General features: G+C 56.7%; 1 protein-coding gene across 1 annotated transcript in view; it reads left to right on the forward strand.

The window, feature by feature from the left end:
* Positions 1-26,100, forward strand: part of Tpo (thyroid peroxidase) — a 53,943-nt gene that overhangs the window by 20,202 nt on the left and 7,641 nt on the right. Inside the window, exons 3-13 of the mRNA XM_077791732.1 lie at positions 114-265; positions 2,241-2,373; positions 10,167-10,296; positions 12,406-12,612; positions 13,242-13,760; positions 15,768-16,026; positions 17,120-17,290; positions 18,343-18,580; positions 20,707-20,915; positions 21,924-22,094; positions 23,630-23,761. Coding sequence (XP_077647858.1) covers positions 114-265; positions 2,241-2,373; positions 10,167-10,296; positions 12,406-12,612; positions 13,242-13,760; positions 15,768-16,026; positions 17,120-17,290; positions 18,343-18,580; positions 20,707-20,915; positions 21,924-22,094; positions 23,630-23,761 — 2,321 coding nt within the window. The remainder of the gene's footprint in view (positions 1-113; positions 266-2,240; positions 2,374-10,166; positions 10,297-12,405; positions 12,613-13,241; positions 13,761-15,767; positions 16,027-17,119; positions 17,291-18,342; positions 18,581-20,706; positions 20,916-21,923; positions 22,095-23,629; positions 23,762-26,100) is intronic.

A 26,100-nucleotide genomic window follows, 5' to 3' on the forward strand; every position in this document is an offset into this window, starting at 1 on the left:
AGAGTTTTGTCTGGAACGTGTAGTTGCTCAATAAATGCTTCATTTGTTGGTAATTAAGTATCAAAGCCACCATAAAACACATACTTTACTTTTATCTCCTTCTTGTGCCATAGGAACCTCAACAAGAGAGAAGTCGCCACCCCGGCTGAGCTTCTGTCTTTTTCTAAGCTCACTGAGCCAAGCAGCAGAGCTATCTCACGAGCAGCAGAGATCATGGAGACTTCCCTGCAAGCCTTGAGGCTGCAGCAGTCACAGCATCCCCTGGGTAAGCGCCTCTGGCCCCGCGGGCCCTCCTGGGAGGCACCTGGGCTTTCCTGGGGGGCGCTTGGGTAGGGTGTCTTTACTAAGAGAAGCCGGGTCTCACCAGGGCAAGCAGCACCTTCCTAGGATGCCTGAAAGGTCCGTCTCTTGTTTCGGTAGGAGTCTAGGAAATGCTGGTTCTCTGTTTTGCAAATCCAGTCTGGAGGACCAGCCCAACACCCTTCTGTGGTGTGCAGAAGCCGGGACTTCTCAACAGCTCCCCCACCCGTGGTGTTTGGGGTGCTCAGAGGGCACAACTGCTGGGGAGCAGCAGCGGGGCCAGGCCTCTCAGCTCTAGCTGCAGCCCCACTGGGCAGAGGCTTCCGGAGCTTAGGCAGAGAGCGCCTCTCCTGAAGGAGGCCCAGGGCTGGCTTCTCAGGCCGAGGCTGCAGGGGAACGAGTTTGTGGGCACCAGTACTGAGGCTGCTGAGAAGACGGGGAAGCGCCCGTGTCCTGGCCCTGCGGCAGGAACTGGGAAACTAGGGTCCTCTAAGCTCTGAGAGGGGTTTTCAGGGCAGGGCCTGAGTGCTTGGCCTCGGAGCTCCCGGATTGCTGTCACAGGTCATCCAGTGCTGTTCACCCAGCCTTGAGAATGCCATGAACTCAGTGGATAGATGAGCTAGAATTCTCAGGTCCCGAACTTAACAGTTAACACTCTTGATTTTACTGCCACCAAAAATTCATTCAGAATGGCTTTGTTTTTGGAATCATGGGGTTAAAGGTGTTTCTAAGGATGTTGGTCCCCTGTCCTATCATGAATCAGTCAGGGTGGCAATGGGCATGACAGGAAAATGCCAGGTACTGGTGTCGGAGACGTGGGTCTTCTGGCCCACGGCCCGGGCAGGAAGCAGGCGCTCAGGAAGTGGGCCGTTGGGTTTGGCCCAGGCCATTCGAGAACTGCACTCCACAGGAAGTTTCAGAGTATTTCCACCATGGGTACAGCCAGCTGGAGCATTTAGAAGGCAAGAGGAGTCAAGGGTCCAGGGAGACCCTGCCAGGCCCTTCAGGCCAAGCCACGGCCGCAGGGTGTGTGCCCTCCGTCCAGGCTGTCTTACCCTCTGTTGTTCACATGGCGGTGCCCACACGGTTCACGGAACAGGGCGCTGCTGTGCTCTAAAGTAAAAGACAGGCCCATCACTATAAGCTGACGCAAGGGTGAGGCTTCACCGTCCCTCGGGGAGTGCTGGTGGTCACTCTCCTGAGGCCTGCTCCTTCTCTCTGGGAGAGGAAATGCCTTGCTCCTGGGTTACTCCAGTAGATACCTCAGTGTCACTGGTGCCTGAGTAAACAAAGTTTCACGGCTTTGTCTTCATGACATGAACCATCTTGAAGAGGCAGCTGATGGCCGCTTCTACTAATGGACAGCAAGTAGCCCTTTGATTTGTTAAATAACAAATAGTGACAGAGTTGGAAAAAAATAGAACAGAACAGACTGCTTTCTGGGACCCAGTCTAGAGGGATTCACAAGAAGGGAACCAAGAGCCAGCAGAAAGGAAAACAGAGGGCTTTATGGATGGACAGGTGAGCTCTGTCCACCTGACCCAGGCGGGCTTCATGGGGATGAGTGCTCCCTGCTCAGTCCTTGGCAGACCCAGCCACTCTGGGAACAGCTCCTGTCCTGGTGTGATGGCTCGGCCCTGGAGCTGTGCCCTGAGCCTGGTAGATTCTGAGAAGGGGACCTGGCCTTCCTCCCAGGAGCGCAGTGCCCTCGGGTGGCTTTTCTGAAACATCACAAAGCAAAACCCCACTTTCCTGGCAATAAGGAAGCCGAATGGCTTCCAGCTCCGGTGGGGAGCCATCAGCTGAAGGGGGAGGCAGACTCTCACGAGAAGGTCAGGTTGCTCAGGACGGGACCCCAGCACCGACACTCTGCAGGCCTGCTCTGCTAGCTAGATTGGATACCACAAGCAGAGAGTCAGGCTGTGCCGCTTGTCTCTCAGATGCCATCCCAGAAGACCTGCTGAGCCTGGTGGCAAACCTGTCCGGATGCCTGCCTCACATGCTGCCACCAAAATGTCCCGACTCTTGCCTGGCAAACAAGTACAGACTCATCACGGGAGCTTGCAACAACAGGTAACTGAGGGCTCCAGGCTGCTCCTGGAGCCAGGTTGGAGCACGAGGAGCGCCGTCTTGGAGGAGACAGGGTCACTGTGAATCTCCTCACTCCCCACCGCCCCATTCCCTGTCTGCCCGGAAGGCTTCACAAGCAGCCCACAGAGGTGCCCTCCCTATCGCCTGTCCCTGCCTGACCCTCAGAATGGCCCCAGCCATCCTTGGTTCCTCCGAGGCCCCTCCCTCCTGCCTCCAGCGCATCAGCAGGACAAGGAGCCCACTCCCTGCCACTGACCTTGACTGAGGCTGAATCGCCACTCAGCCTCAGCCCACCTGGTTCTCCACACATCCTGGCTCCCTGGTGGCTGTGCAAACCCCCCACCTTGCCCTCTCACTCAGCGGCCCCTAGGCCTCGGCTCCAAGACCTCCTGGGCACCCACTCTCCCCTGGTCAGTTTCTTAGGGCACCTTCTCCATGTCTTGCTTAGCTCTCCCCTCTCCCCTCCCCATCCTTCAGGCCTAGAAGGTGCTATGCCTGATGCCATCTTGGTTCTGCACACTGCCCTGTCACAGGGCCAGGCAGAGCCAGCCCAGGATGAGTTCCAAGGGACATGTGCAGAGAGTATGTGTGAGCAAAGTCTGGGAAGAGAGCCCCTGGGCTGGAGACAGGCTCAGAGGCTTCACAGAGCGAGAACAGTCAGGCGGCCGGCAGAGGCTGTGACTCAGTGGCCCGGAGCCGATGGATGGACAGACCTCTGCAAGGCATCAGCAGTCTTCTGCTGAACCCCTAGGCTTTGGCTTGGGAGGTGTGTCCATACCAGCTCCTGTCCATTCACAATAACAACAAGTTTTCGTGATGGTATCGCAGCAGCCAGACCCAAGGTACCCGCACCCAAGAGTTTCCATGCACCCTGCTCAGATTACCACGAGGTGTCCCTGAGCACAGGAGGCCTCTGCATCTCAGACCCTGGGCACTTCATTTCTTCACTGCAGTCTGAAGCCCATTGGCTCCATATCCCCCTGGGTGGTGGACCTAAACTTGGCCTCTGGGCCTCTGGGCAGTGGAGCTGTGACAGCCCGGCTCCCTGTCCAGCTGAGGTATGCCTGTCCTGGCCATAGCCTGGCCTTGACCAGCCCTGGAGGCCCTACACACAGTGGGTTCACATTCTCTGCAGCCTGAGCTCCCTACTTTCCACCACTCTTTATACTTTTTTCCTTAAATGGGGCCTCCAGGCAGACCTTCCTTCCTGGTGCATTCTTTTTTAACTTTGAAAATGCTTTTTGCATTCCTCGGGTTACTGAGGTTTGGCTGCACATCCTGCTGGGCTGGATTCTGTGTTGATGTGTTGATGCTGGCATTCTGCAGAAAGCTTAGATTTTTGTTCGAAACATATGACCAAGATTCTTTGAAGGGTTTTGGAAAGAATCGAATCCTGGATTGGTGATCATGGCTACTGTTAATACGTTTCCGTGTTTCCTTCTTTTCCATTTGGATCTGCTTCACTGTGATGGCCTTTCTGCTAGGCTCTAGCTCAGATGCACAGTGGCTCTTTTTGCTCTCCTCTTCGCTCTCACTTGTCTTCTGCTGGCAACAACTGTGTGATCCTAAGTGACACTGGTGTCAACTGCATCTTCAAGCCCAATGCTAGTTGAGTCAACTTCTAATATTCTGCCTTTCTTTGGGCGTCTTTTAAACCTATGTCCCTTGTCTGTTGCACTGTGGTGTGGGTCACATGCCATCTGAGTGGGTTCTGGGCCTGTCTCCCTTTGCTGGGATCCCCAGCCGCCCAGGGCCCAGCATGGGAGCCACTCAGTGTAGAGAGGGAGATGACTTGCCGTGTCCCCCCACCCCACCCAGGGCTTCTTGCTCCCACTGCACTGTTCTGAAGCTGCTCCTTAGCTGGACACAAAGTTCACAACATCAGAAGTGCTGGTTGCAGACATGATCTGGGGACATTGCAGGAGCACCACTCCAAGCATTCCCAGCTTCGCTCCTTCTCAAACCAACATGTGCAGACCCTTGGGATCCTGGTCTCAGCTCAGGGCTCCAGCCCCCCAAGTCCCAGTCACAGAACTTCAGGGAATGGAGGTTGCGGAGAGCAGGGGAGTCATGTGAGAACAGGATCCCACAGCCCGAGGACCTCCACCTGAAACTTAGGTTTCCGGGTGGGCCTTGGGCACCTACTGGCAGGATGTGAGGGGAGAGGCTGCTTAGGAACCTCAGCTTGGTGGTCAGGAAAGTGGCCTGACTTGTGTTCAAACAGTACATCTGCAAGACAGCAGGGGATGCAGGAAGGAGAGGAACCTGGAGCCATGGTTTGCTCTGCAGTTTACTCAGTGGAGCAAATTACGCTGTACAGTGCTGGTGGTGCCTTACCCACTATCACAGCCAAGTGTGCATCTTGAACTAATATTCAGTGCAAGACACACTATGGACGGTCCTAACCATATGATGAACTTGTTTATACAGATACTTTACATAGAATTCAGTCAATATGTGATAAGAATCAGTGTGTGTTTTCTTTAGAAGGCTCTCTACATTTCTGTGCACTGGGTAATGAAAAACCATAATGTCTTAAAATAGAAAACACGATTTTAGTCCCAACTCCACCAATTGTGAGATGCCTGGACTTTCTTTGTCTGACTCCATGTCACCTGAGGACACCAGTGTCTATCTGTAGGGTCATTGTTAGGGCTCTGTGAGGGTCAAGTGAGGAAATCAAGCAGGGATTTTGAGAGCAGCGTCCTACAAAGTTGAGCCCTCATTGCCTGTGAATGACCACCTCTCTTAAGATCTTTGTTGAAAGATTCTGTGGTTCCCAATTTTTTTATTGTTTCTTCTCAGTTATGCCTAACATTAGGATTCATCCTGACACAATTACAAAAGCATGGACTATAATTTGCTCTAATCTAGTCCCCTGTACTTCCATTCCCCTCCTCCCCTCCTCCGTCTCCATCCCCTTCTGAGCACTCTGCTGATCTTTCTGCTGTTTACTTCCAACCTTTTAAACAGTTGCACTTTATCTCTTAAGTAGTTTCATTGTTGCTTGAATTACTGTGTCTCCAGAGTAACATGGTGGTCAGCCTGTGCCATGGCTCTGAGAATCTCTCCCACCGGCTGATTCCCATCCTTAGATGAGATATACCTTGCCTGGGATTGTGTGGCCAGTCCCCAGGCACAGGTGGGCCAGCTTGCAGGGGCTTTTACCCTTCCATGAACTCGCAAAGAGGCCTGAGGATTTCCTCTGCACCCAGGGGCTACCCTTGTTCCTCCAGCCCTTGGAGCCCGCCCCCCCGCCCCAAAGTGGCCACTATGTTGACCTTGTCTCTGCGGTAGTTGCCTGACTTTGTGAGGAAAGCCAGATGCACCTGCCCAGGTGGCTCCTCTGCCTCTGCTCCCTGCTTTCGGTCTTCCCTCCTGTTGGTCTTTGGAGCCAGACGTGGAGCCCTTCAGAAGGGAAGGCGTGGTAACTAAGCTTCGAGGGGAGTGCAGAAAGGCCCTTAGGGAAAGCCAACGTGCCCAGGGCTGGGAAGTGGGAACCAAAACTGTGTCCAGAGCTCAGCCTCCATGTCCAGATGAGGAAACTTGGAAGGACCCAGTTCTGCATCTCCACGTCCACCAGCCATGCTGCTGGATGCCAGCCCCAGCACAACACCGGCAGGAGATACTGAGTTGCCCTTTGTCACAGGGGTGAGGAGGTGACCACAGCACCCTGCACATGCCTGCCAGAGGTGCACAAGCCTGCGATTCTGTCCCCGAGGACTGACGCATGGTGAGGAGGGGAAACAGACAACACTGTGTGGCCCATGCAGAGAGGAAGAGGAGCTGGTTTCCAGGCTCGCAGAGGAGGAGAGGTCTATGCAGGGCTGGGGATGCAGGTGTGCTCCGCAGGGTACGGTGGATGAGGTGAGGCCGACTCTGCAGACCCAGGCTCACAGAGACTTCCCAGTTCTTGGCACGGAGGAGGCTGCCAGCCGCCCTCCTCGGGAAGCAGGGGCTAAAGTGCAGATTCTGTTCCATGGCTTTCTGTCTGTTTGGGGGGCAGGAGCTAGATACGATCAATGCATCCCGAGAACCTTTCGAATGCTGGTTCCTTCCAGTTATGCATAACACTAGGGTTCGTCTTGACACAATTACAAAAGCGTGGACTGTTACTTGCTCTAATCCAGTCCCCAGTACTTCCCTTATACTAAACCAGGGGAGCCAGGTGCCCTGGAGAGTCTTACCCTGCAATCCCCAGGACCTGGGTCGGCCGTGTCCTGGGGCGCCTGAGCACCCTTCAGTGCACATCGCCCAGGTCCACCTCCTTTCTCTTTCCTTCCTCACTTCCCCTTCACACTGGTCAGATCACCTTTCCACCGTGTGTTAATCTCACAAACTTTCATTCTGAATACCAAGAACAAGAAAGTCGTGTTTTTAAGCTGATTCTTAATTCCCCACAAGAGAGTCATGGTGGGACATGACTTGCTGGGACTGCAGCTCAGTGAGGCACATGCAGCCCCAGGGGTGCGCGTGCTAGAGCGTGGTCCTCACTGGGAGGTGGAGGGACCTCTGTGAGCGGTGCCCAGTGGAGTGACGAGGTCACTGGGGGCATGGCCCCAGGACGCGGCTAGTTCCCTCAAGAACAGCTGTGGTGAGAAGAGCAAGCCAGCCTGGATCTCCCTCGCTTCCCCACCAGCCTCCATCCCATCTTGCACACTGCAGCACAGCCAAGAGGCCTTGTCAGAGGTGGGGCCAATGTGCTGCCTGGTCCTCAGCCTCCAGAACTGGGCACCATCTAAGGCCCTTTCCTTTATAAAGTACCCAGCCTGGTGTATTTTGTTGTAGTAACAGAAAATGGGCTACTAAGACCTAGGTTCTCCCCGGAATCCCTCCCAGATCGACCTGCTTCCAGACACCCCCATGGTGACAAGAACTGCTGGGACAACTGCATGTGGAGGGAGCTGGTTGGAGGGTAGCATCACCAGTGATGGAGCTCTGGGACTCTCAGGGTGTCCTGCTGGGCACAGTAGCAGGCGAGGGGAGGTGGTGTGGTGCAGCTCCGCCACAGTCTGATCAGGGCTGTTCCTCATCCTCTTGTACTGCATGGGATGTCCTGGAGGCCAAGGTTTGACCAAGACTGCCCCTGGAGTGTGAAAAGCTTTCCAAGGCTGGGTCAGGGCAACCTGGCCAGGTTCCAACCTGAGTCGGCCACTTGTCATCAGGACAGGCCTCTCCCCAGGTCCCCAGCTGCAGCGTGGAGATGGCACGTCCTGCCTTCCAGGGTGGCCACCCGTGGGGCTGGAAGAAAGGGAAGCTGCTCACAGCGGGAAGGCCCGTCCCTTCCACCCTCTCCAACTCAGTGGTGCTGAAGACCCAGCGTCATGGGGACCTGCTGGCTCACGCGCCTCTGCATCCAGGTTGAGGGGACAAGAGGTCCTGTCAATGACGGCGTTGCAGATACCACATGACAGGCACAACCGGGGTGCTCCTGGGGGGCCCTCCCCTCCTGAGGGAACTGAACTCTGACTAACACGTGGAGTCCCACGAGGAGGTGGACCCTCCAGGCCAGAGAGCTACCTGACTGGACCCGAGTCAGGCAAGGCTCAGGAATGGGATCTGCATCCCAAGAAGGTGCCCGGATTGGGCTGCCAGATGCTTCCTCAGGCTTCTCCTCATGAGGAGGGGTCAAGGCCTTGTGGGTGTGCTGGCGTCTCAGCACCCTGCCAGGCAGGGCTCTGCGGGGTGGCGTGTGCTGCTCGCTGCTGTCCCTGCAGCAGGGCAGCTGTGGAAGCAGGACGAGGACTCTGGACAGACAGCTCCCATCAAGGGGCAGAGTGCAGCCGACGCCTCTGTCAGGCTGCCCTGGGTCCAGCCTGAGGAAGGAGAGCGCCCTGCGGTATGTTTGCTCCACCCAGGGCACAGATTCTTCCTCAGTAGCTGGACGGGCTTATCAGAGTATCCTCCACAGCCTGCAGGGGGGTGGGCAACTGGGGCGCTCCACCCGGGGTCCTGCAGTCTGCCGTGCGGGTGCAGAGCCAGGGACGCCGGCTGAGTGTGCCCACAGGTGTCGGTGTCTGGGCTCTCACACCTCCCTGGTGAACTGCTGCCACCTAGGGGCCAATCGGCCAAACTCACCACTGGGGCAAATTCACATCCTACTGTCTTTAATTGAGGGAAGTGACCCCTCCCTGCAAGCCAGCCCGACTTGATGGAATTCGTCAATTTGATGGAGGTCGTCAACATATTAATGATAGAACTGTCCTGCACTGACTGTCCCCATGGACACACAAAATATCTACAGCTCCCTGGAGTGCCCCCGCCAGCCAGGTAGCCTGTATGGATGAACAGATGAAGCCACAGCCATCGGAACCAGAAAGATCCTCTTCCTCACTGTGAGGACCCTTGCCGCTCCATCAGGAGACCTGCAATCAGAGGGAAGCTCTGCCTGCTGGGTCCAGGGCCCAGGCCAGAACAGACCCTGTCTTGACCTCAAGGGCCCTGGGTGCCACTTCACCAGCCATCCCTCGCCGTGGGTTGCTCCTCTCCCTCCCAGACAGGCATCCACATCGCCAGGTCAGAATGCATAAGTTGTTATGTCCATAATGAAATAATAATTGAGTGATAAAGCAACCATTTTGAGTATATTTCAGAAATTTAAGATTTTTAACAAGTTAAACAGTTACCTTGCTATGATCATTGTAGTATTCAGTTCCCAGATGTAGGAACTCTAGATCCCAGGTTTTTCCAGCATGAATTCTTCTGTCCCAGGATCGGGACCTCCCAGGCTCTACAGCAAGCACTTGCCAGGCCCTCAGACTCAGCAGCCTGGCTTGCAATCTGTAGTTGGGATCAGAAGTTCATTGGAAATGAATCCTGGTCCTCAAAATTCTTTCTGTGATATGTAGGAAAATCAACATAAAATCAACTATCATTAAACCATTCTATTGCTCTGTCAGAAAACAACTCCATCAACTGGCTCTTCAGTTAAAAAAAATTGAAAAGCACGTAATTTTCAGGATTATTGGTAACCAATAATCAATAATTAATATCTAAATTTCTCAACTTCCAGAAAGTGCTCCAAGATGTGTCCAGTGGCTTTTAATTTTACCCAAGCCTCTTCTCCTTAGAGGTGTTTACCTAACACAACCCACTCAGAAGTGTCGTAAAATAAAACCATCATTGAGCACTGTTTGCCAGAGCGTGCACTTTAAGTGCTGCCTTTCTGGTGGAGGAGAACCGCAGACACTCGGAGGCAGGGCTGGTGGTGGTACCAGATCTGCAGGGTCCCTCAGGAAAGGCCTGTTTTTAGTTAAAGTGAAGGTGCTAGCACCTGTTCCCCGACAACCACCTCACTCTGAACTGGACTATGATGCTAAGTTTCTACAGAAACTGTGCTTTTGATCAACTAAGACAGGAGAGGCCCCAAGGCCCTGGGAGGTGCACGGAGTGGGACACCTTTCAAACCACCTGTTTGGAGCAGCTCAGGTGTCCACCCTCCAGGGAAGCACCGCGATGCCCTCTCAGGGCGAGAAGCCCACCTCTGAATAGGAAGAAGGTCCCTGCCGGCTGCAGTGGCAAGGCCCATGGGAGGCTGGGCTTGGGGGATTCTGGCTGAGGGGGAGCCTGTGTGGACCCAGGTGCTGGTCCCCGAGGCCCACAGACCCGGCCACACCACAGCCCCAGGAGCACCGGCCATGTGTGCCCTGCCTGGAGACTTCCCTGAGCCAGGGTCCAGGGAACCCCCTGCTTACTGAGCACTGAATGTTGTGTTGGGGACAATGCTTTTTCTTTCTTCTCCCATCTCAGACACATCCTCACGCTCATTTCCACAGGGACCATCCCAGATGGGGGGCCGCCAACACAGCCCTGGCCAGATGGCTCCCTCCAGTCTATGAAGATGGCTTCAGTCAGCCCCGAGGCTGGAACCCCGGCTTCTTACACCATGGGTTTCCACTGCCCCCGGTTAGTCCTTGACGTGCTGCTTCATCGGCTGGGAGTCGGGTTCCCACAATGCTCACACGCCCACTAGGACCCTGGGCCTAGGCACAGCAGGCCTGGTACCACACCAGTCCAGCTGGTCCTCCAACCCCTGGGAGGTTGGGCCACGGCTCCATGGAAAAGCTTAGGAGCACTGCTCAGCTAGCAAGCGGAACAGGTAGATGTAGCTGAGCTTCACCCGACTCCAGCACTTCCCATCTCAACAGCACGGAGTGTTGTCAGATGAAGTCCTGTGTTCCTCAGGTGGAAGACACCTGCTCCAAAGCTAACCTCCTCTTTAGGTGAGGAGGATGGCCTCCACCTCACTCCCAGAGGTGTGTGTATTTGTGAAGCACACTCATACCCCATCTAAGAGGCATTTGTCCAGATGTGGGTCACTGTGCCCCACTGGATGCTCCAACCGCTGGGCAACCCAGCCTGTCACTCTTGTGCATGCTCCATGCTGGTGCCCTTCCGGCTCCCGGCAGGGGGGCTGTGCTCAGCACAGAGAGCACTGTCTAGGAGCCAGGGGCCACCAGCTGGGCTGCCCACCATCTGGAGCTCTCCTGTGGAGACAGACCACTTGACATGGATGTTTTCCAGCTGGCAGCTTAGTAAGAGGACAGAGTGTTCCCTAAAGATGGGGAGGGCAGTGGGAGATGTGCAGGGACTCACTGAGGAAGGGCCTTACTGGGCAGCAGGCCCAGGAATGGGCTCTGCTCCACCCTCAGCTGCCTGCCAGGCACTTGCCCCTCAGCCTCATGCAGACTCTCCATGAAATGGGGTAAGGCTTTACCTATCTTGGCACTGGACCAGTTCAAATCCTAGAGTCCTGGAGCTGTAATGCACTATGATATTCTGATTCTACAAACCCCTAGTTGCTCATATACACAATCATCTAGAAGAATCAGAGCTCAAATATGTTCAAATGTGCAACATGTTAGTTTTCTACTCCTATTCTAACATTATTCTATCAAAAATGACTTAAAAAATACAAACTGATTATCCTCCAGTTCTGTAGGTCTAAGGTCTCTGGTGGGCCTCTGGCTGAAGCCAAAGTTACTACAGGCCAGTGTCCTCTGAGAGATTCTCCTTTTTGCCCCAGCTTCCAAGGCCAGAGTCCTTCTAGATGCCTGGGGGAGCTCTCCTCCTTGGTCCCAACTTCCAAGTCCACACAAAATCATTGGCTCTCACCTCCCACCTCAAAGCCTGAACTGTGTGTCTCTCTGCATCCTCTGTTCAAAGCCACATCTCCGACCATTCAGAAAGGCACTTGGGGTTTAAGCACCCAGGTTATCAGTCTGCAATCACCTGGAAATCCAAAATAATGCCTTCATCTTAGGTCCTTGACGTCGTCACATCTGCAGGTTTTAGAATTCAGGAATAGACATCTTGGGGGGATGTTATTCTGCCCACCAGAGTCCACCCTCCCACTCTGAGTGTTCATATGCATTCCCCATGCAAAACACATTTGCATCCCCACAGCATCAACTCAAGTGCAAACTCCAGTCCCAGTCCCTCCATCTAAATCCTCCAAATCAGGGACAGGGAGGCTCTGGGTGGGTTCCACCTGGGGACAAAATTCCTCTGCATCTGGACCTGTGAAAACCAATTGTCTGCCTCCAAAATACACTGGCTGGACAGGTACAAGAGAGCAGTTGCAGACATCACAGTTCAGAAGGGAAGAAATGGGAAAAATCAGGAGTCACTGACCCCCAAGCCAGGACAAAAACCACCTCGTGTGGCTGCAGTGGGAATGAGCCTCAGCCACTCAAGGACCAGTGTCCTGCAATACCTCATGCTAATAGCTAGATGTCCTGCAAATGTCATTCACATGACTCCCATAGCATCCCCAAAGCTCCTCCTTTTAGGTCCACTTAGAGATGAGGAAACTAAACATGCCGGCATGTGCCTACAGTCACCACCAGGGGTGGCAGGTGCCAAAGTCCAGCTGTGCCTGTCTTCCAGCTCAGCTGTTCCCACCTGCCCACAGGGAGCAGGTTCCCACAGCACACACAGCCATCATGGAACGTGGGGTCTCAGACCTCATCTGTAGGCTGCTGCCTCACGACAAACCACTCTCTTCTCACCCAGGTTCGGGAGGTGACAAGGCAAGTTATCCAAGTTTCAAATGAGGCAGTGACAGAAGATGACCAGTACTCTGATTTCCTGACTGTGTGGGGACAATACATCGATCACGACATTGCACTCACACCTCAGAGCACCAGCTCCACTCCCTCCTGGGGAGGAGCTAATTGCCAGCTGACCTGCGAGAGCCGAGGCCCCTGCTTCCCCATACAGGTGATTTCCCAAAGTTTTAATTTCCATTATGAAACTAACATGTGCATTCAAAACGTAAACAGAAAAGTATGCAGTGGAATGCAGTTGTGTGGTGTGTGGCGGGGTGGGGGGCAGCTGCTGTGAATTTCCTGCATCCTCAGGCATTGCTGGTGCCCGTGGGCCGCACCCCCTGCTTGTGAGTGCGGGCTTCCACTTGCACTGTGCCTGTGGGGTGTGTACCTGGGAGGGTCCCTCAGCAGTAATTCCCACTCATCGCTTCACAACTGATTAGACAAGAAGCTTCCAAGGTGAGTGCATGACAGCGCACCTGAACACTGACATCCCAAGGGGAGGAGAAGTTGCAGTTCCAAGACAGACAATGAACCAGTGGCCAGGACAGGTGTGAGCGTGAGGGAGGGCTGGATCCAAGCAAAGGGTCTCAGGGACCAGGACACGCTTGCCTGGGGTGGGTTCCACATCCGACAGGCCCTGCCTCTCCCTGCTAGGAGGGTAAACGCCCAGGCCACAGCAGGAAGAGGTTGGGTTGAGTACCAAGATGCCCGGCCTGGTGGGCTTGCCTTGCTTGAGCCTACAAATGTCCTCAAAAGGGGTCCAGGGCCGAGGTGACCCGCGTCTCCCCTCTGGCACAGCTTTCTTTTAATACTTCGCTGGCCGCTGGCACCGCGTGCTTACCCTTCTACCGCTCGTCCGCTGCCTGTGGCACCGGGGAACAGGGTGCTCTCCTCGGCAACCTGTCCATGGCCAACCCGCGGCAGCAGATGAACGCCTTGACGTCCTTCCTGGATGCGTCCACGGTGTATGGCAGCTCTCCAGGCGCAGAGAAGCAGCTGCGCAATTGGACCAGCGCCATGGGGCTTCTCCGGGTCAACACGCGCCACCAGGACGCAGGCCGCGCCTACCTGCCCTTCGTGCCGCCGCGTGCACCCGCCGCCTGCGCGCCAGCACCTGGCGCCTCCGGAGCTGCCCGCACCCCCTGCTTCCTGGCAGGCGATGGCCGTGCCAGCGAGGTCCCTGCCCTGGCGGCCCTGCACACGCTGTGGCTGCGGGAGCACAACCGCCTGGCCGTGGAGCTCAAGGCCCTGAACGCGCACTGGAGCGCAGATACTGTCTACCAGGAGGCGCGCAAGGTGGTGGGCGCTCTACACCAGGTGCGAACGTGGTCAGCCTGGGCTTCCGACCCCGGGTGGGCCATCTGGGCGTCCCAAATATAAGTCGAAAGGTCATGGTGGGCGCCCAATCTGGGGCGGGTGAGGTCGTGGGGGGGTCAGGGGAGGGCTTCACAAGATGTGTCCACAAAGTCATCGTGGACGCCCAGAACGGGCGCAGGTGAGGGCCCTGTGAGCACCCTTGTGGGCAAGGTCACAGTGGGCATCTCCAGTAGGTACCCAGTGGGCTCAGGCAAGGTCAGGTGGATACCCCTCTTCCTGTGCCCCAGCATCTGGGCGGGGTCCACTCAGGATGTGGAGGACCCCTCTGGGCTCCTCTGTCCCACCTGCGCACACCCCCACCCCACCCCACCCCACCCACGGGGGTGGCTGTCCTGGTGCCTGCAGCCCGAGGATGAGTGCTGGTCTTCCTCCCCCAAAATCTTCTCCACCACCTGGGGGGGGGGCCCTAAGTCTGATTTTTTATTTTTTATTTTTTTTGTATTTTGAAAACAACAGAGACCTTAGTCATTTTTGTGTGTGAAAATTCTCAATTAGCAAATTAGACCAAAAGTCCAGTTTGATTCTCTTCATTTTATGGTTTAATACAGAATCAGAGGGTCTTGAAAGGAGGTTTCAGTAGGCCAGGTACTAGTTGTGATTTTAGGAAGGTCAACTATGAAATGCGGTCACTGGCTCTGGGTCTCACTGGCTTCTCAGGAGGACCGCGGCACGGCTTTCCACCAGCAGTGGCTCTCTGCAGGGTCCTCTGGGCCAGGCCCTGGGTAGACACCTGGTGTTGCCCTTTACCCTCAGAGGTCCTCTGAGGAAGGTGAGCCTTGTCCAGGAGCACACCACTTGATGAACGGTGGGTCCAGGCACCAGTGGCAATCCCAGGTCCTAGAATCCCCAAGCCGGGCATCAGTCCTTGAGTTTCTGGGAGGAAGAGGGGCATGAGCATCCAGAAGTCAGGCAGGGCCACAGGAGGGTCTCACATACCTTGACCGACCTCCACAAAGGTGTCCAAATACTTAGCACCTATGTGCACAGAGATGCCTTCCCGTACGTCCAGGCCCCCAGCCTCGGCAAGGACCACCAGGAGCAGGAATTTGGGTGGGAGAGGCAACACAGGGAGCAGCTCTGGGAGGTGGACCCCAGCAGAGCCCTGCCAGAGAGGAAGGAGAGACCCCCACCATGTTACGTCTGGGATCCTGCCCAAAGAGCGAAGGGTGTTGCTGGGGGTAGTTCAGAAGGTCTCACGGGCGTCCTGGCTCCTACCTGAGTTCTGAGGTCAGGTGTCCAGGGCACACACAGTCCCGGGTCTGCCTGCCATTTCCTTTCTGCCCAGAGGGCTTTGCTAGCACACACTGACCCACTGTCTGGATCCACTGTGTGTCATATCTATAGGGGCTGCCAGGTAACACGCCGGTGTACATAAAGCCGTGGACACAAGTTCATGTTCCCACAAAAACCTTCTGAAGGAGGGTGTTCCCGTGAGAATGAAAGGCTCCTCAGAGCCACACAGCTCAGGACCAGGCCTGTTGAGACTCAGGGCCACCAGGGTTCAGAGCCTCCAGGGCCCAGGTCCCGGAGAGGGATGGGGCTTCTGATTACGGGTCGGGTCTAGGGTGGAGAGGTTGCTCTTGGGCCCAGGGAGGTCCAGGGAGAAAGCCGGGTCCCAAGCAACATTTCCGTGATTCTGCAGGCAGTGGCATGGCAGTGCCCTCTTCCAGTTCTGCCAGGCTCGCCCTGCTGGAGGCCTGCTGGGTTCAGGGACGGCTCTGGGGTGTGGAGGGGCTGCCCTAGGGAGGTGGTGTTTCCACTCGGTACCTATGTCTGGCAGAGTTCGGCAGGCCCTGTCTGCTGTCCCAGCTGTCGCCGTGACCTTGGGCTCTGGGATGTTCCGGAAGCTGTTCTTCCCGGTGGCTGGCTCTGACCCTCATCTGACCGGGGCAGCCCTGGGCTCACCACAACCCCTGTCAGAAACTCACCTGCCGTCTTTCTGCACAGATCATCACCTTGCGGGATTACGTCCCCAGGATTCTGGGTCCTGAGGCCTTCGGGCAGTACGTCGGCCCCTATGAAGGCTACGACCCCACCACGAACCCCACCGTGTCCAACGTCTTCTCCACGGCTGCCTTCCGCTTCGGCCACGCTGCAGTTCACCCGCTGGTGAGGCGGCTGGAGGCGGGCTTCCAGGAGCACCCCGGCCTGCCCAGGCTGCCTCTTCGGGACGCCTTCTTCAGCCCCTGGAGGCTCATCCAGGAAGGTGCGTCCTCCTCCTGCCCAGGGACACTGCTCTGCCCCGAGCTGTCAGAGGCCACCTGGCCCCCGCAGAGCCTCGGTCTCCTGGTGGTGTGCAGGAAGAGAAGGGGACTGTGGCTCAGATCCTTTTCTGTCATTTCTAAAGATCCTGGGCACTTGGCATGACTCCCCCTGCTCGGCTTTGACAGTCCCCTGGTTAAGGTCAGGGCAGTGAGCTCAGGGTGCTGACAGCCAGGTAGCTGAGCCATGAGTCATTCAGAGCGACACTTTCATTCCCTGGTTGGGCTTGGGAGGGCCATTTGCAGTTTCCCTTCATCTCCTCTCTCTCTTTTCCTTGTGTTCTTCTGTCTGTCTGGAAGGTTCTGAACTGTTGATTCTAAACTCACAAGTTGGTGACTCCAAGTGGGTGCTGGGTGTAGTGGTGACTAGGTGACAGAGGCTGGCAGGTGACAGTAGGCTCATTGTCCCCTGTTTAAACAAAATGCTGTTGAGCAGAGCTGGTAGGGTGAGGCCAAGGGTCTCTCCAGCTCACTCCACACAGGCAGAGGCACATCATGAATGCTGCTTAGTGTTGGGGGGAAGCATGAGACCTCCTGGCCCTTGGCAGACTATCACATGTCACTGGATTCACATGACATGGGGGGGGGACCTCAGAGGCTCTAGTCTGTCTCCACCATCACCTGCTGTGAGGAGACCCCAGGCCTGGGGTGACAGGATGGGGCCCTGAGTCCCTGCAGCTCCTGGGGCCCAGCAATGTCCTCTTCTTACTGTTCCAGCCAGCAGAGTCTGGCCAAGGCTTCTTTGGGTGGCAAAGCTTCTGCTACGATGAGCAGAAGGAAAAACTTCAGCAGCCAGGGCCCACTGCCAGGGTCCCGTGGGTTCTGAAGGCCCATCCTCCACCCTGGTGTGGTCAGTGCCAGGTCTGCAGCTAACCCACCACCAAAGGCCCACCCTGAGAGTCTCTGGAAGTCCCTGACTCTCAGAAGGGGATTCATCAACTGACACAAGCACATTTGTTGCAAAGGTGCTTGATGATGGAGAACCGCTTCTCCGGGACTTAGTACAGACTTTCCTTGGCTCTTATACCGCATTCCCAGGTGGCTTGGACCCCGTAGTGAGAGGCCTTCTTGCACGACCAGCCAAGCTGCAGGTGCAGGACCAGCTGATGAATGAGGACCTGACCGAAAGGCTCTTCGTGCTGGCGCAGCCGGGCGCCCTGGATCTGGCGTCACTGAACCTGCAGAGGGGCCGTGACCATGGCCTGCCAGGTCTGTTGGTGTCCTCAGACCCCATGCCCATGCCTGCTGCGTGCCTGGCCAGATCAGCCAGCTGTCCTGTGAGGGACGGACCTGAAATGAAATCTGCTGCCAGCCCCTAAACCCGGGCTCTTGAGGCTCTGCTCCCTGCACCCCAAGAGGCCACTCCAGCCACCTGCAGGAAATGGCCCAAGGTGACTCTGCGCCCCAAGGCAGGGAGCTGAGGGGTTCCCACCATGGCTCAGCAGCCTCATCCTCCATGCATCTGTGTGTGCACTTAGCACTGCTGAGTGCCCATAATGTGCCAGGCACCAACGTCAGAATAGTCACAGGCCTGGCACCTGTAGAAGGCAGAGGAGCAGGCAAGAGGGCATGAGCTGCTGCGTAGCCTGGCATGGAGTAGTTCCAAAGTTAATCACTCGGGGGCTGCAGAAGGCAGAGGCTGAACCAAGATGAATAGGATGGGACCGAAGGCAGGTGCCAGTGGGGCCTAGTGAGGACCCAGGAAGAGCAGGCAGCAGCCCAGCAAAGCTGGAGCATGCACCAGAGGGCTCCCAGAGAGTGGGAGCAGCTCAGGGCACATGATGAGTGCAGAGGGAGTCAACGGGAAAAGCTGGGCCCACGCCAGCGCAGGGCCCTATCTTCCTTGTGGGAAGATTCTCCTGGAGCCAGGGGTAGTGGTGTGGGAGAGGGGTGCTGAGAGGTCTTCAGTGCAAGAGATGATAGGTCAGAGGGAAAGCAGGTTAGCTCACAGTGTGTCCACTTCCCTGTGTGTGCATGTAAGGCAGGGAGGGAGCCAGGTTCCCTTGTGCTCCTGGGGGCCTTTCGGGCACAGGCCTGAAGAGGAAGGGCCCCTCCCTAGAGAATGGAGCGCGCAATGCCCTGCTTCCACGCAGATGCCTGGCTCTTGCCTCCACTCACCTAGGAACAGACCCTCTGGAGGACTGAGCCTGTGCCCAAGCCTACTGAGCTCTAAAGGGTGATGTTTTGGTCTGTCTGCATCTGGGGGTGAGGACAGGGCAGCTAGTGGGGACCCTGGTGAATCAGGCCCCTCTTTCTTGTAGGGTACAACAGATGGAGAGAGTTCTGTGGCTTGCCTCGGCTAGAGACCGCAGCCGACCTGAGCAGGGCCATTGCCAACAGGAGCGTTGTCCGCAAGCTAATGGACTTGTACAAGCATCCAGACAACATCGACGTCTGGCTGGGTGGCCTAGTGGAGGACTTCTTGCCCAGGGCCCGAACGGGTCCCCTTTTTGCGTGCATCATTGGGAGGCAGATGAAGGCGCTGAGAGATGGGGACAGGTAGGTGCGTGTGGCAAGCCTCTGTCCCGTAGCTGCTGCTCCACAGGGGCACTGCTGGTCCCGCCATCCGGGGGTTCAGCCCAGGGCCTCAGGGGGACTAGACAAGCTCACTGCCACTGAGCCACACCCCAGTCCTCTGCATACTGGCCTTGGGTGAAGCGGCCAGGCCTGGCTCAAATACTGGCTCCACTCCCAGTACTCAGTGACCCTGGGCAGGCCATCTGTCAATCACAGTTTCCTCCACTATACAATGAGGAAAGGAGGATGAGGCATGAGGATATCCTAAGTGCCGCAGTCTGGCTGGGCACAAAATCACGAGCCACTCACACCTTGTAGATTCAAACAGCAACTCTTTATTCTCGAACTGTCACCAGCACTCTACACACAGGTTCTGGGCAAAATTCACGTTCTGGGCAAAATTCACGTACTCCACCAGGCTCTGAATCCCAAATACTTTCTAAATCCCGCGAGAACTCAATGGGAACTCAAGGAGCAGGCGGGTGCTTGAGGCAGCAGGATCCGCCCTATTCCCAGCAGGGTACACCTTAAACCTGGAACCACCCTAAACCCAAGGAGCGGGATACCCCCTAATCCCAGCAGGATACACCCTAAACCTGGATCCGCCCTGGTCCTTGAGCAAGGTCACCTTACTCAAGCATACATGCAATGTCACTGCAAATGACCTGGGTCCAAAGGCAAGCCCATTTCCACAATGGAGAGTCCTTCCTCTAAGCAACATGGAGTAGGCTGACAAAGAAATTGCCATGCGTCATTCCTACTTGGCAATGGCTCTCAGCACCTAAGCACTTAAAATGTGAATTCCTGCAGGCTGATCTCCCGCATTTCTAATCTCACAAACAAGCAGCAGGGAATGAAAATCAAACTGTCTTTCATGACAACCTGAAACTGCTCCACCTTTGGGCATTCTCTGAAATAGCTGCTGAAGCTGCAGAGGTGGACTGACGGGTGCCAAGGCCCAGGCCAGACCTAGAGCCCAGGAGCAGGCTGCAGCTGCATGGACAGGCCACCCACCTTTCCACCTCGGGTTCCACCCTGCAGCTCAACCAAGCTGCACTCACAGCCCAGCCCAGCCCATGCTGTGCCCTCCTCTGCTGCAGCCCAGAGCTCTGAACCTTGCACAACTGGAGTCCGAGAGGCCAGCTGTTTCCACACCTCACTCAGCTGCCGACACAGCACTGAGACTGATGCCCACATGGCTTAGAACACCTGTGTTGTTGGGAATGACCAGAAAAGAGCCATGATATATATGGTGACCCTCTCACCTGCAGTTCTCTCTCTCTCTCTCTCTCTCTCTCTCTCTCTCTCTCTCTCTCTCTCTCCCTAAATCAAATTGTTTCCAAGCATATCTAAGTTCTTTTTAGAGAGGAATCAGCCACATACTTAGGATCCAGTCCTTCTTTCCAATACAAATTTTGCCATTAATTTTTGAGATGCAGCATTTCAAATACCTGAGAATATCTGGGCAGAAGTAACTAGGAGAATATTCTCCCTGAAATGTGTATCTTTCACATTCATGGGGTTTGGGGTACCCTAGGTCCTGAGAGCCCCTGACTTGGTAGTGGCCCGTGTGCTCAGCTGGGTGCTGCAGGACCTCAGGTCCAGAGCCAGCTGCAGGTCTGCGGTCTGAATGATTCTGGTCCTGAGCCTTCATGACTGAACGTCTCACAATCCAGACTCTGCTCAAGCGTAGATTGAGGCCCTTCTCCCATTCGAAGGGAATGTCCCATGTGGTGCACTCGGGTCAGTTGCTCTTGGGCTGTGTCCATGGTGTTACTGTCTTCTAGGAAAGTGAGGCTATCTCTAACAGGCCGACTTCCCTGACCACCCTTGCCTAGAGGAGGAGGTGTGAGCCTGGCTGCAGTCTAGGCAGCAGTGGGTGCTGATGGCCGTCTGCCTGGCCACGCTTGCATCTGCACCCTGGGCTGACTGCAGCAAGCCAGATTGGCAGGGAGAACCGTGTCCATCCCATGCTGCCCCACAGACGGGCCCACGTCAGGGCTGGGGCCCTCCTCGTCCCCCACCTGGCCTTCCTGCTTGGTCCTGCCAAGGAGACAGAAGCGGGCCAGAGTGTCCACTGGTCAGCTCATGCTCCCCACCCCATGCAGGTTCTGGTGGGAGAACAGTGCGGTCTTCACGGAGGCTCAGAGGCGGGAGCTGGGCAAGCACTCACTGCCCCGGGTGCTCTGTGACAACACTGGCCTCACCAGCGTGCCCGTGGACGCCTTCCGCACCGGGACATTCCCTCAGGACTTTGTCCCCTGCGCCAGCATCCCCCGCCTGGACCTGGAGGCGTGGAAGGAGACCCTTCCCCAAGGTGACGCCAGCCCCTGGTGGCCCGTGGGCCCAGCAGCACCCATGAGCTGTGACCCCTCTGTGAAGACACAGCTGCCCAGGTGCCCTGGCCTGAAAAGTGGCCAGTGAGAGGACCCTGTAGGGTGTGGTGTTGACATCTGGCTACACAGAGAGCACACCACCAGCAAAACCCCAAGGCCCCTGGACGGGTCCACAAAGCAGCTGTGCCGACCTTGGTTTCACCTTGTCAGCACCTCATCACCATGTCACAGCGTCCATTGCAGAATAGGTCTCACCACACACACACTACACACACATACCACACACACCACACACACATACCACACACACCACACACCACACACCACACACACATACCACACACACACCACACACACCACACACACCACACATACCACACAACACACAACACACACCACATACCACACAACACACAACACACACACCGCACGACACACACACTACACCTACACCACACACGCCACACACACCACACACCACACAACACACACATACCACATACACCACACACCACACACACATACCACACACACTACACAACACACAACACACACACCACACACCACACATACCACACCTACACCACACACACCACACACACCACACACACCACACAACACACCACACACAACACACACAACACACACACCACACCTACACCACACACAGTACACATCTTACACACATCACACACATATCACACCCTACACATACATGCACACTCTATGTACACACACCAGACACATTGCATACACACTATACGTACAGACACAGCACACACCGTACACACCCACACACACCGTGCACACACTGGGAGACACGTGTTCCTGGCACATCTGTCCTGGATGGGAAGCGACAGTGGGCACAGCTCTCTGAAGCCCCTTCTCCAGGGGCCTGTCTGCAGGGCTGGGCTGGCCTAGAGGTGTGGCGAGTGTCCACCTGCGTCTTCCCCTGAGGTCTGATGCACTGTGACCTTGGCCCCACACAGGTGGCAAGTGTGGCTTCCCGGGCCAGGTGGACAACGGGGGCTTCGTGCACTGCGAGGAGTCCGGGACGCAGGTGCTGGTGTACTCCTGCCACCACGGGTTCGTGCTGCAAGGGCAGGAGCGGGTCAGCTGCACCCAGGACGGGTGGGACCTCCAGCCCCCCGTGTGCAAAGGTCAGTACTACCCAGGGGCATGTGGGTCAGGGACGATCCCAGAGCACCTGCTGTGTGAAGAGCAATGCCACAAAACCCGGTCCTCCTGGCCAGTAGCGCTGCACGGCGGAGCTGCTCCAGCCCAGCGAGTCAGACTCGCCATGGCCGGCCACTCCCAGGGCGCCCGGACTGCAGAGGACGGCAGCATCGATCATGATTGACAGAGCAGCTTGGGCACGGGGAGAGAGAACCCACAGAGCGAGTTTCCCAGGTGGAGTGGCAGAGGAGGTTCCCACCCCAGGCCAGGAGTCACACCGGCCCCTGGCCCGCCAAGCCCAGGAGGAAAGAGACCATGCCAGGACATACATGTTTGCAGCAGAAACAAGACAGAGCCCAAGGGACATGGTGGGTTTGCAGCAGAGACGAGACAGAGCCCAAGAGTTTAGGTTCTGCAGAGTTGAGTGTGGGAGAAGAGAGAGCTCTGTGATAGTGGCACTGGCCACACAGCAGGGGCCTGGGCTCCATGCTGCCGTGCCGCCTGCTGGCCAGTGACCAAGGTGGTCCAATCCATGCTGTCCACTTCCTGCAGCAGAAACATTTTGTTTAGATTTTGAAATTTCAAGATATTTGGGCCTTGAAGGGTTGCAATGGATGGCCAGTTACTTCCAGACCCTGACAGTGAAGTGAATCAGAGACCCAAAGTATCTGCCTGGTCAGATGTAGGTGTGGCTACCACACCAGCCATCCAGGTGCCACTGAGGACAGAACCGGGGTGAGGAGGAGAAGGCCAGCAGCGGCTGGGGAGGGCGTCTGGGAGAGCCTCATGGGGGCTCTGTGGCCAGCAGCACCTGAGCCCACCCCGAGCCAGGCTCTTCCAGGAGATCCTGAGAGATGGGGACAGGGCGTGTGAATTAGAGACCCTGGGACCAGTCCTGACCCTCTCCTTGCTCTGGCCACTGACCTGCTGGAAATCTAGTTGCTCCCCAGGAGCTAAGTTTCTGTGTGCCAGCGGGTGTCCAGGTGCCTGGTGAGGATGAGGGTGGTCAGCTCACTGGTTGTCAACTAGGTCCCTTGGTGAAGGCACAGAGTGGACAATGGGGCCCCTGCCTGCACTGTCAATGTGGCGAGTGCTCAAAAGCTGTCCTGCAGAGCCAGCTCACAGAGACGGCCAGCCTCGAGCCTCAGCCACGGTGTACACCAAGAGGAAAGTGACTGACGGCTTGTGTGTGCCGTGTCCTTAACGTCTTCCTGAAAGGGCAGAGAGGGGAAGGCTGGGGTCAGGATGGGCGTGAGCGGAGGCTGTGTGTGCAGGGGAGGGCGGCACTGCTGGACCACGGCCTGCCGGGCTGGGCAGGCTCAGCAGGGCCCACAGGAGTCGGTGCACCTCCCCATATTCTCCCTGTGGGAGTCAGCCAGCAAGAGGTGGGCGCCGGGGTCTGGGGTGACATCCCTGGTCCTCTGCTCCAGGGCTGGGCCTGAATCCGGGCTGCCTGCAGGAGGGGCCGGGCGGGGAGGGCCGCTCTCCTCCTGCTGATGACCTGGCGCTGTTTTCCCAGACGTGGACGAGTGTGCAGACCCCACGCGCCCGCCCTGCCACGCCTCTGCCCAGTGCAGGAACACCAAGGGCAGCTTCCTGTGTGTGTGCACCGACCCCTACGTGCTGGGCGAGGACCAGCGGACCTGCGTGGGTGAGCGCCTCCCGGCTGCCTCGAGGGCACCCCGTGTTCAGCGCAGTCAGTCAGGAGAGCCTTCTGAGCTCTGCTGCCGCGGGCAGGGTGGGGCCTGAGGCCACCTCCCTAGCAAGAGACTGTCACCCAGGGGCTCTGTGCCCAGTGCGCGTAGGCTGGGACCAGAGCTCCCACTCCGTGCCAACCCCCGTGGGCCACACAGCTGGCCTGTGCAGAAGCAGGGTGTCCAGAGACTCTCCAGCTTCTCTCCTTCAAGCTCACACCCCTCTGCCCTGGCCCGGGCAGCAAGGGGTCCGCCTGTAGGTCTGCCTGTCCCACGGGAACTGGGTGCCCACCAAAGTCCTTCAGGGTGACGCTCGGCTCTGCTTCAGGGACAGTGTTCATCCGCACCAGAGGTTAGGGAGCTGGGCACTGCTGCAAACCTTCCGCTGATTCGCCTGCTGAGTTGTCTCTGAAGGAAACACTGTGATTAATCCCCACTCTTCAGATGAGGAGTCTGGGGAACAGAGAAGTTGAGTGACTTTCTCAGGGCCACACAGCCACTCAGTTGCAGAGGTGGGTGTGTAAGTTGGCTTCTAGTTCTTATAAAAAACTCTACACTAGGGGAGTCAAAGTGGATTTTATTTAGCTACCACAGTAGGGGAGAGAGACCTTCTGGTAGAACTGAGCTCACTCCAATGAGCAGAGACACTCAGGAGTGTGACTGTGTCGCCTGAGGGCAGAGAGAAGGCCTCGTGGATGGAAATGCCGAGAGGAGCTTACCAGACAGAGCAGTCAGCAGGGCATCTTGCTGACCTGGCCTAGAAGAGCCCACTGGCAAGAAAGGGCCTGCCAAGGTCTGGCCAGAGGAGGTGACTTGGCTGCTGTTGGTACAGCAGGGTCGGCGGCTTGCTGGCCTGGGCTGAGAGGGCCGCAGGGCACTGCTCTTCCTGCCCCCACGCTGACGCTGGGAGCCCCTTCCCTCTCATAGCCTCCGCGGCCCCTCTCCCCAAGCCCCCCTGCATGCCCAGCCCCCACACTGCCCCCTGGCGCCCCCCAGAGCTCTGCTGTGCCCTCCTTCTGGAAAGGTGTGTGGTAAAACAGGAAGGCAGGCTCCACGCGCCCCGGGAGGTGGGGCGGCTCTGCAGCGGGCGGCACTCCACGCTGCCGGTCCTGGGGGTGTTTCACTCTTCTGGCCCCAGACGAAGGCAGGTGCGAGGACCAGGACCAGACTCTTAGCCCCTGGCCAGCCCCCTACTCCACATCTGGCCCTCTCCAGCCCCTCCCCAGCGCCAGGTGGGCCTCAGGGTGAGCCGGCTGCTTGAGCCACTGGCTTGGCACTGCTGGGCTCTCGGGCCCAAGGCAGGAGTGCCCCTGGCTCCCTCCAGCCACTCTTGCTGCCTCATGGACTCCTCCCGGGCAGCCTCCTCCCGGGCAGCCTCCTCCCGGGCAGCCTCCTCCCGGGCAGCCTCCTCTCGGGCTATGACGTCTCTTCTCAGCTGCTCTCTTCCCTCAAACCTGCTGTTTCCTCCGATTTCAATCACGTTTTCTCTATATTTGAATGGATCCTCTTTTTATTTTAAACAAGATCACGCCTGGTCAAGGTAAAGTACAGAAAACTGAAGCTTTTGCACTGAGATTTTTAATGAGACCTTTTGTGTCAAACACCATCCGGGTGCAGACTGGCGAGGTAGCCCGCAGCGTGCTGACCGTGGACATAGGGTGGCAGTCAGGGCTGCTTGGTGCTCTCACTTTTGGAGACTCTAGAAAGCTGTGGGTTCAGAAACGTGCCAGGTGGCCACGGAGGATACTTGAGCCCACTTTCAAATGTCCCTGTTGCTATAGCCTCAGAAATATTGGCTGTATTTTTGGTAATGTCTTTTTAGCCTGTGAGATGGCTCTAAGGAGCCCTAGGAAAAACTTCTGTGCTGTTCCCAACAGAAGCCACCTCATATGCCCCTCCTGGACATTCGGCTCAGGACTGTCTGCCGAGGGTCTCTCTGAATGCTAAATACTGAAGGCAGGAAGACTTTTAGGAAAAAAACCCACAACAGTGTTTCTCCACTCTTCCGTGTTCCACAAGAACTAGAGGTGTCTGAGAGCCCAGGCAGAGGGCAGGCAGGACCCTGTGTCACGGGGCTGGGGTGGGACTGAGGCAGGTCTGCCCGTCAGGCAGGGGTGGCAGGGCCTCAGTGCATAACCTCCACCCAGCCCTCCCTGTCCCAGGAGCTGGTCTGGAAGGGTGATGGGGTGCAGGCAGAGGCAGGGTGTATGCTCATGTTCAAAGACGGCACAGCAGGGCAGCTGCTGGCAGTAGGACCGCCAGGCTGGGCTCAGGGAGGTGGGCTTTATGCCTGCAG

This window comes from Urocitellus parryii, chromosome 12 (assembly GCF_045843805.1).
Source record: "Urocitellus parryii isolate mUroPar1 chromosome 12, mUroPar1.hap1, whole genome shotgun sequence".
In the NCBI taxonomy this organism is placed as follows: domain Eukaryota; kingdom Metazoa; phylum Chordata; class Mammalia; order Rodentia; family Sciuridae; genus Urocitellus; species Urocitellus parryii.